This window comes from Procambarus clarkii, chromosome 54, assembly GCF_040958095.1.
Source record: "Procambarus clarkii isolate CNS0578487 chromosome 54, FALCON_Pclarkii_2.0, whole genome shotgun sequence".
Classification (NCBI taxonomy): Eukaryota; Metazoa; Arthropoda; class Malacostraca; order Decapoda; family Cambaridae; genus Procambarus; species Procambarus clarkii.
The window spans coordinates 22,358,568-22,370,175 of NC_091203.1; the positions used below are offsets into that span (position 1 = coordinate 22,358,568).

The 11,608-nt window shown below is 48.8% G+C and overlaps 1 protein-coding gene across 3 annotated transcripts in view; it reads left to right on the forward strand.

The window, feature by feature from the left end:
* LOC123771331 (contactin-4-like) overlaps positions 1 to 10,248 on the forward strand; it is a 249,467-nt gene extending 239,219 nt beyond the window's left edge. For all 3 annotated transcript variants that reach the window (XM_069305179.1, XM_069305180.1, XM_069305181.1), the window contains exons 16-17: positions 5,322 to 5,561; positions 9,067 to 10,248. In XM_069305179.1, the coding sequence (XP_069161280.1) occupies positions 5,322 to 5,561; positions 9,067 to 9,657 (831 nt within the window). In that variant the 3' untranslated portion in view covers positions 9,658 to 10,248. The remainder of the gene's footprint in view (positions 1 to 5,321; positions 5,562 to 9,066) is intronic.
* The last annotated feature ends 1,360 nt before the right edge of the window (positions 10,249 to 11,608 follow it).

Here is an 11,608-nt window from a genome sequence, read left to right on the forward strand (position 1 = left end):
CACCACCCTAACAGTACTACCACCACCCTAACAGTACCTACCACCACCCTAACAGTACTACCACCACCCTAACAGTACCACCACCACCCTAACAGTACTACCACCACCCCTAACAGTACTACCACCAACCCTAACAGTACCACCACCCTAACAGTACCACCACCACCCCAACAGTACTACCACCACCCCTAACAGTACCACCACCACCCCAACAGTACTACCACCACCCCTAACAGTACTACCACCACCCTAACAGTACTACCACCACCCCTAACAGTACTACCACCACCCCTAACAGTACTACCACCACCCTAACAGTACTACCACCACCCCTAACAGTACCACCACCACCCTAACAGTACTACCACCACCCCTAACAGTACCACCACCACCCCTAACAGTACTACCACCACCCCTAACAGTACCACCACCACCCCTAACAGTACTACCACCACCCTAACAGTACTACCACCACCCCTAACAGTACTACCACCACCCCTAACAGTACTACCACCACCCCTAACAGTACTACCACCACCCTAACAGTACTACCACCACCCTAACAGTACTACCACCACCCTAACAGTACTACCACCACCCTAACAGTACTACCACCACCCTAACAGTACTACCACCACCCCTAACAGTACTACCACCACCCCTAACAGTACTACCACCACCCTAACAGTACCACCACCCTAACAGTACTACCACCACCCTAACAGTACTACCACCACCCCTAACAGTACTACCACCACCCCTAACAGTACTACCACCACCCTAACAGTACCACCACCACCCTAACAGTACCACCACCACCCCTAACAGAACTACCACCACCCTAACAGTACTACCACCACCCTAACAGTACTACCACCCTAACAGTACTACCACCACCCTAACAGTACTACCACCACCCCTAACAGTACTACCACCACCCTAACAGTACTACCACCCTAACAGTACTACCACCACCCTAACAGTACTACCACCACCCCTAACAGTACTACCACCACCCTAACAGTACTACCACCCTAACAGTACCACCACCACCCCTAACAGTACCACCACCACCCCTAACAGTACTACCACCACCCTAACAGTACTACCATCCTAACAGTACTACCACCACCCTAACAGTACCACCACCACCCCTAACAGTACTACCATCACCCTAACAGTACCACCACCCTAACAGTACTACCACCACCCTAACAGTACCACCACCACCCTAACAGTACTACCACCACCCTAACAGTACTACCACCACCCCTAACAGTACCACCACCACCCCTAACAGTACTACCACCACCCTAACAGTACTACCACCACCCTAACAGTACTACCACCCTAACAGTACTACCACCACCCTAACAGTACCACCACCCTAACAGTACCACCACCCTAACAGTACCACCACCACCCTAACAGTACTACCACCACCCTAACAGTACCACCACCACCCTAACAGTACTACCACCACCCTAACAGTACTACCACCCTAACAGTACTACCACCACCCTAACAGTACTACCACCACCCCTAACAGTACTACCACCACCCTAACAGTACTACCACCACCCTAACAGTACTACCACCACCCCTAACAGTACTACCACCACCCCTAACAGTACTACCACCACCCTAACAGTACTACCACCACCCTAACAGTACTACCACCACCCTAACAGTACCACCACCACCCCTAACAGTACTACCACCACCCCTAACAGTACTACCACCACCCTAACAGTACCACCACCACCCTAACAGTACTACCACCACCCTAACAGTACTACCACCACCCCTAACAGTACTACCACCACCCTAACAGTACCACCACCCCTAACAGTACTACCACCACCCTAACAGTACTACCACCACCCTAACAGTACTACCACCACCCTAACAGTACTACCACCCCTAACAGTACCTACCACCACCCTAACAGTACTACCACCACCCTAACAGTACCACCACCACCCCTAACAGTACTACCACCACCCTAACAGTACTACCACCACCCTAACAGTACTACCACACCCTAACAGTACTACCACCACCCCTAACAGTACCACCACCAACCCCTAACAGTACTACCACCACCCTAACAGTACTACCACCACCCCTAACAGTACCTACCACCACCCTAACAGTACTACCACCACCCTAACAGTACTACCACCCCTAACAGTACTACCACCACCCTAACAGTACCACCACCACCCTAACAGTACTACCACCACCCCTAACAGTACTACCACCACCCTAACAGTACTACCACCACCCTAACAGTACTACCACCACCCTAACAGTACTACCACCACCCTAACAGTACTACCACCACCCTAACAGTACTACCACCACCCTAACAGTACCACCACCACCCCTAACAGTACTACCACCACCCCTAACAGTACTACCACCACCCCTAACAGTACCACCACCACCCTAACAGTACTACCACCACCCTAACAGTACCTACCACCACCCTAACAGTACTACCACCACCCTAACAGTACTACCACCACCCTAACAGTACCACCACCACCCCTAACAGTACTACCACCACCCTAACAGTACCACCACCACCCTAACAGTACTACCACCACCCTAACAGTACTACCACCACCCTAACAGTACTACCACCACCCTAACAGTACCACCACCACCCTAACAGTACCACCACCACCCTAACAGTACCACCACCACCCTAACAGTACTACCACCACCCTAACAGTACCACCACCACCCTAACAGTACTACCACCACCCTAACAGTACTACCACCACCCTAACAGTACCACCACCACCCTAACAGTACCACCACCACCCTAACAGTACTACCACCACCCTAACAGTACCACCACCACCCTAACAGTACTACCACCACCCTAACAGTACTACCACCACCCTAACAGTACCACCACCACCCTAACAGTACCACCACCACCCCTAACAGTACTACCACCACCCTAACAGTACCACTACCACCCTAACAGTACTACCACCACCCTAACAGTACTACCACCACCCCTAACAGTACTACCACCACCCTAACAGTACTACCACCACCCTAACAGTACCACCACCACCCCAACAGTACCACCACCACCCTAACAGTACCACCACCACCCTAACAGTACCACCACCACCCCTAACAGTACTACCACCACCCTAACAGTACCACCACCACCCTAACAGTACCACCACCACCCTAACAGTACTACCACCACCCTAACAGTACTACCACCACCCTAACAGTACCACCACCACCCTAACAGTACTACCACCACCCCTAACAGTACTACCACCACCCCTAACAGTACTACCACCACCCTAACAGTACCACCACCACCCTAACAGTACCACCACCACCCCTAACAGTACTACCACCACCCTAACAGTACCACCACCACCCTAACAGTACCACCACCACCCTAACAGTACTACCACCACCCTAACAGTACTACCACCACCCTAACAGTACCACCACCACCCTAACAGTACTACCACCACCCCTAACAGTACTACCACCACCCCTAACAGTACTACCACCACCCTAACAGTACCACCACCACCCCAACAGTACCACCACCACCCTAACAGTACCACCACCCCTAACAGTACTACCACCACCCCTAACAGTACCACCACCACCCTAACAGTACCACCACCACCCTAACAGTACTACCACCACCCTAACAGTACTACCACCACCCTAACAGTACCACCACCACCCCTAACAGTACCACCACCACCCCTAACAGTACTACCACCACCCTAACAGTACCACCACCCTAACAGTACTACCACCACCCTAACAGTACTACCACCACCCCTAACAGTACTACCACCACCCTAACAGTACCACCACCACCCCTAACAGTACTACCACCACCCCTAACAGTACCACCACCACCCCTAACAGTACTACCACCACCCTAACAGTACCACCACCAACCTAACAGTACTACCACCACCCCTAACAGTACCACCACCACCCTAACAGTACTACCACCACCCTAACAGTACCACCACCACCCTAACAGTACTACCACCACCCCAACAGTACTACCACCACCCTAACAGTACTACCACCACCCCTAACAGTACCACCACCACCCTAACAGTACTACCACCACCCTAACAGTACCACCACCACCCTAACAGTACTACCACCACCCCAACAGTACTACCACCACTACTACTCTGCACCCACCAATGCCCAAAGTGTTTTGAATATCTAGTATATTATATATAATACTACCAGATACCCGGCTGTAGTCATGTGTCTCTCCTGTTCTCCGTCTCCTCCCCCTCTCTCATTTTCCCCCTCTCCCCCCTCCTCTCTCACCCCTCCCAACTCCCTCTCTCAGAAAATGTTAAGAAATCTAGCGACTCTGCCAGTTATCTTTCACTGATTATGTGAGGGGGGGAAGGGATATCACTATCTGGACCAACCACCTCTTAATAAAACCAATAGGATCGACCCCCCGACCAGCCTATGTCCCTCCCGTACCTCAGACCAGTCATCCTGCAAAGTTGCAGGATGCAGGGGGAAGGGTAGGGAAAGATCTCTGGCCTCCAACCTCAGTAAGATCAACAGACATTTAATTATGAACTATTTCAATTTGGTGTAAGTGTGGGTTATATCTTTACAATAACAATGGCTAGTTAGGGATAATCTGAAACGTTAGTCTGGCTAATTGGTTAATTAGTTTCTAACATTGATCAGGCTTCAATTAATCAACTGAGAGCAGATTTGGACCTTTAGGTAATTAGTTGACAGTAGACCAAATGATTCAGGCAATAAGCTTGCTTCAGGTCTAGAGTTTGAACCAATCATTTTGCAGGAGCCCTAATGCTTCAACCAATCACCTTACAGCAGCCCTAATGCTTCAACCAATCACCTTACAGCAGCCATAGTGCTTCAACCAATCACCTTACAGCAGGCCTAATGCTTCAACCAATCACCTTGCAGCAGCCCTAATACTTCAACCAATCACCTTGCAGCAGCCCTAATGCTTTAACCAATCACCTTGCAGCAGCCCTAATGCTTCAACCAATCACCTTACAGCAGGTCTAATGCTTCAACCAATCACCTTACAGCAGGTCTAATGCTTCAACCAATCACCTTACAGCAGGTCTAATCCTTCAACCAATCACCTTACAGCAGCTCTAATGCTTCAACCAATCACCTTACAGCAGCCCTAATGCTTCAACCAATCACCTTACAGCAGCCCTAATGCTTCAACCAATCACCTTACAGCAGTCCTAATGCTTCAACCAATCACCTTACAGCAGCTCTAATGTTTACAGGTCGGGGGGTCGGACTACATCCAGCTGGTGTGCACGGAGTCGACCCACAGCCACGCCTCTGACCACGCCCATGACCACGCCCATGACCACGGCCATGACCACGCCCACAGCCACGCCCATGACCACGCCCACAGCCACGCCCATGACCACGCCCACAGCCACGCCCATGACCACGCCCCCACGCCCGTTGCAGCTGCTGTCTCTAATGTGCCTTACTTCCCGGACTCCAAGCAGCAGCAAGTAATGTTTATCTTGGCAATAGTGTATTGTTTGTCTTGGCAAACACCTTGTGTCTACGGTACTAGATGTTTGCTTCAAGTGTGGACGTTCCGTGTGGGTTTGTCTGCCCTCTCCAGGGCCCGAGACCTCGGAGCATCACAGGCTCCGGCTACGGTGTGGCTCTGTTGAAGGTCGCGGCTGGAACCCACACCAGGCTGCCTGCTTCTCTTCTTCAAGGAAGGATGTGCTGGACTTTTTTCGGCTTGTTTACCTGAATTTACCTGAGGGCCACTAACACACTAGTGGGCTCGACGAGGACAGGAAGCCGGCAGCTTGTCAAAAATCCCCCAGTTTGTCCTGCTGATTTTTTCTAGCTGGATTTTAAAATACAATAGTTTTTGTATTTACGGCTTCTGCGGGTAGGCGGTTCCATGAGCTTATACCTGGTTGATGGGGTTCTGGGAGTTGTTTTACTCCCCCAAGCCTTCACCTTCAATATCACTTCAAGGGAGCCGGTCGGCCGAGCGGACACCACGCTGGACTTGTGATCCTGTGGTCCTGGGTTCGATCCCAGGCGCCGGCGAGAAACAATGGGCAGAGTTTCTTTCACCCTATGCCCTTGTTACCTAGCAGTAAAATAGGTACCTGGGTGTTAGTCAGCTGTCACGGGCTGCTTCCTGGGGGTGGAGGCCTGGTCGAGGACCGGGCCGCGGGGACACTAAAAAGCCCCGAAATCATCTCAAGATAACCTCAAGATAGATCACCATCACTTCCCACTATACCATAGATAATAGTGTCAGCTACAAATGTGATGATGTGGTTTGTAATATTCTCATTTATGCCATTGGTGTACATGACAGAAAGGGTCCCTGGAAACACAACCCGAAACTGTCTCTATTTTCCGCTTGTTACAACTTGAAATAAAGTTGTTACATCTTGGCTTAACGTGTTTATGACGTATTAGAACGTTGTTACAACTTGCTATATTGGTTGTTATAACTGGTTAGGAGGTGTTACTTGTTCCAACGTTGTAACAACGTCGTAGTCTCGGTGTGTGTTTGGTGGGGTTGGCCCCATAATGGGCCCCTGCGGCACCCCACTCACCACATTTCCCCAGACATACATTCCCATTACCACGACTCTCTTTTCTTTGTTTTAACAATTGTTTTATTCATTCTTGTATTTTAATATTTATTCATTGTGCTTGTAATGTCCTTGCTAGTTCTTCAGGTGCTACCTTATTCAGTCCCCGTGGCTCAGTGGTAAAGCACTCGCCCGAAGCTTCGCGAGCACTTTGGTCATGGGTTCGTATCCTGGCCGGGGAGGATTGACTAGGCGCCAATCCTTAACTGTAGTCTCTGTTCACCCAGCAGTGAATGGGTACCTGGTTGTTAAACGATTTGGCGGGTCGTATTCCGGGGAAAATTAGTATTAAGGACCTGTCCGAAACCCTACGTGTACTGGTGGCTGTACAAGATCTTCTTCTTGAGGTTATCTTGAGATGATTTCGGGGCTTTAGTGTCCCCGCGGCCCGGTCCTCGACCAGGCCTCCACCCCCAGGAAGCAGCCCGTGACAGCTGACTAACTCCCAGGTACCTATTTACTGCTAGGTAACAGGGGGCATTCAGGGTGAAAGAAACTTTGCCCATTTGTTTCTGCCTCGTGCGGGAATCGAACCCGCGCCACAGAATTACGAGTCCTGCGCGCTATCCACCAGGCTACGAGGCTCTAGTATATCCATAACAAGATTGTAACAATTCTTGTATATATAAATAAAATAAAAAGTAAGATTAAAAGCTTTAGCAGAGTCAAAAGCGTTAGTAAAGTCCAAGTTAATAGTGTGTCGGTATGCCGTTTTAGCCCAAAGGACTCTGCTTTTTTAGTGTCTGCTTCGCTCCATTCATTCTTCTTTTGTTTCTTGAGACAGCTGTCTCCTCCATCTTTGAGCCAGCCAGCAGGGCGCTGTCTCAGTTCAACCCGTCCTCTTAAAAATAACGTCACTTTTGGCTGGTATGCGCGGCGATATGGCTAAATTTGGACGTAATTTGAAATGAAATCGACTCACAAAAGTGACGTACTGTTCCGTTTTCTATTTGAGTCGCCCGGCGTACGCGCAGAGGTTATAAGAGGACACTTTAAATTAACGTTTTTCATAACGTTTTGAAACTTTATGAGAATTTCCTGCCCACCTAACCTATCAGAGGACCCTTAACTTACTGTTGTTGAAAAAAGAAATCCCAAATTTATTTTCAGAGTTACCCGGAAGCAGTTCTCATGGATCCAAACCTCATCTGTCACATGTCGAGGTAGCCATCCAAGCCGTCCTCCTAAAGTTCCTGCCGTCAAGAAACCTGGTCAATGTAAAGTGCCCTCTCCTAACCTACCAGAGGACCCTAAACAGAAAACGGGAGAGTACGTCACTTGCGCCAGCCGCTTCCATTGTCTAATACGACAATTTTGACCGTTGGTGTACGTCTCATCTCTTCCTGGGTCTTGACTGCTTATCTTCAGTGTCAGTCAGGGTTATCTTGTTCTTATTGGTCTTGGCTGTTTGTTGATAGGCTTCTTCATGCCCAATATTGAACGGTTTTGCCGTTCTAAGAGGTGGCACTATATGTCAGGGTGGCACTATATGTCAGGGTGGCACTATATATCAGGGTGGCACTATATGGCAGGGTGGCACTATATGTCAGGGTGGCACTATATGTCAGGGTGGCACTATATGTCAGGGTGGCACTATATGTCAGGGTGGCACTATATATCAGGGTGGCACTATATATCAGGGTGGCACTATGTCAGGGTGGCACTATATATCAGGTGGCACTATATGTCAGGGTGGCACTATATGTCAGGGTGGCACTATATATCAGGTGGCACTATATGTCAGGGTGGCACTATATGTCAGGGTGGCACTATATATCAGGGTGGCACTATATGTCAGGGTGGCACTATATATCACGGTGGCACTGTATGTTCCATTGAGTGTTAATGTGTCAGGGGGGGGGGGGGGCATGTCAAGCTTGTGTGGCACTGAAAGTTTCTCAATCCTGTGCTCAATCTCCATCTTCTTCTTCTTCAGGGATCACTTGCTTAAGCTCTTCTCTGCCTCTCGCGAGTCTGTGGTAATAGCGTGAAGAAATCGGTATCCATTATTTTATCTATTAACAAAATTTGGTTACTCTCTGCTCCCTTAATTTTGGCGGCTTTTGATAAGGACTTGCTACTCTCTTCCCTAATAAACTAAAGTGACAAAGTTAATATTTTTAGATATATTTTCTTTGCGTCATTATAGTACTCGTTGTTGTGTAAATTATGGGTTTTTGAGTATCGTAATTTTGTTCCAAGTCCGTGTCTGATGGGGGTATTTATTGTGTTGCATTTTGGGGTATTATTTTGTCTCAATGTAACTTACTCAAACTTTCCCTGCAGGTGTGGAGCAGGAACCAAACTTTCCCTGCAGGTGTAGTGGAGCAGGAACCAAATTTTCCTTGTGGGTGTGGATTGGTTAACCAACCTTCCCTTCCAGGTGGTGGAGGTGACCGTGGCATCTGGGGCATGCCACAATGAAGGATACCAGGAGGCGGAGTACCCAGTACCCCCTGGAGGAGGCTGCTACCCGACGCTAGAGCGCAAGAGGCGTGCTGCTGGAGGCCCCCAACGGAGCTACCCCCTCGCGCAGGACTACCAGCAACAGGAGGCCTTCGACCCCAGCGTCAACAACCCGTTCCCTCACCTGTACCAGGCTCCCGGGGGCACCTTCTGCCACACTCCGCACGGCTCCCAGTACAACCTGGCCCAGTACCAGGGGGTTCTGGCCCAGGGACAGCACCCCATACTGGCGTCCCCGACGCAAAGCCTTCAAGGAACCCTCAGACGGGTGTCGAAGAAACCAAGCCGCCAGAGCTCCCCTGTGGGAGTCACTACACACCATCACCACTGTGAGTTACACCAACCCAGATCCCCCCTGGGGTCAGAGCCACACCAAGGGGCCGCTACCGTCAAGAGAGAGAGGCGGAGAGAGTCTGGGGTGAGTGAGGGCGTGGATAGAGAGGCGGAGCAGAGCGAACCGCCCACGCCCAACACCGCCCGCAAATCCAAGAGAGAGAGCGCGGTGTGACCCGGCCACACCGCGCCCTGGCGATTCGTTCTTAAGCAATGAAACGTAACTTATTTTGTAGACAATCCTTACTACTAACTTTTGATGTGAGTACACCTCCTCTAGAGATACATAGCCAGAACCACATATATATATATTTAGTAAATTCAAGAATTGTGAATATATTTGTATCGGTGGATGACTTGGGGAATGTAAATTGAAAATGTCCTGTAAGACACTTGTGACTAACGAAGGTATTTGTCGTGTTCATGTTGGGCCAAGTGTTCCTGGTCACACAGAGCACTTTATACTGCTGTCTTTGATGTTGTTGAGAGTCTTATAATGGGCGAAAATATCCATTTGGCCGCAGAGATTACAAGTGAACAAGGAGTGAGTGACGGTGGGGGGAGGGAGAGGGAGGGAGGCGGCCATGTTGACGCACTCTCAAGACGTCTGTAAATAATCACCCAAACCTTTATAAACCATTTATAAACAAAATTGAATTAAGTTTTATACAGGTGATGTCAGAGTGCCAGGATGAGAGTGCAGTAACTAGGATAATAGTGTTATATATATATATATATATATATATATATATATATATATATATATATATATATATATATATATATATATATATATATATATATATATATGTCGTACCTAATAGCCAGAACGCACTTCTTCTTCTACTATGCAAGGCCCGATTTGCCTAATAAGCCAAGTTTTCCTGAATTAATATATTTTTTCTAATTTTTTCCTTATGAAGTGATAAAGCTACCCATTTCATTATGTATGAGGTCAATTTTTTTTTATTGAAGTTAAAATTAACGTAGATATATGACCGAACCTAACCAACCCTACCTAACCTAACCTAACCTATCTCTATCGGTTAGGTTAGGTTAGGTAGCAGAAAAAGTTAGGTTAGGTTAGGTTAGGTAGGTTAGGTAGTCGAAAAAACATTAATTCATGAAAACTTGGCTTATTAGGCAAATTGGGCCATGCATACTTGGCTGAGAAGTGCGTTCTGGCTATTAGGTACGACATATATATATATATATATATATATATATATATATATATATATATATATATATATATATATATATAATACTGATGTATATACGTAACCAAACATCTTTTGCTCAGTGAAAAAACTATGTAAATATATTTGTTATAACTGTATCTCTTGTTAGAGTAGATGTTGACTCCTTGGAGGTGTGCCTCTCTCTCACTGGACGGTGGATGACACCTTACAGGGGGTAGACGGTCCCATATTAGACGGTGGACGCCCTCACGCCGGACAGCAGATGGCCCACCACACAATGGACAGTACACGCCCCGAACACCGGAGAGTAAATGCCCCAAACACCGGACAGTAAATGCCCCAAACACCGGAGAGTAAATGCCCCCAACACCGGAGAGTAAATGCCCCAAACACCGGACAGTAAATGCCCCAAACACCGGACAGTAAATGCCCCAAACACCGGAGAGTAAATGCCCCCAACACCGGACAGTAAATGCCCCCAACACCGGACAGTAAATGCCCCCAACACCGGACAGTAAATGCCCCAACACCGGACAGTAAATGCCCCAACACCGGACAGTAAATGCCCCCAAACACCGGACAGTAAATGCCCCCAACACCGGACAGTAAATGCCCCAAACACCGGACAGTAAATGCCCTAAACACCGGAGAGTAAATGCTCCCAACACCGGACAGTAAATGCCCCCAACACCGGACAGTAAATGCCCCCAACACCGGACAGTAAATGCCCCCAACACCGGACAGTAAATGCCCCCAACACCGGACAGTAAATGCCCCAAACACCGGACAGTAAATGCCCCAAACACCGGACAGTAAATGCCCCAAACACCGGACAGTAAATGCCCCAAACACCGGACAGTAAATGCCCCAAACACCGGACAGTAAATGCCCCAAACACCGGACAGTAAATGCCCCCAACACCGG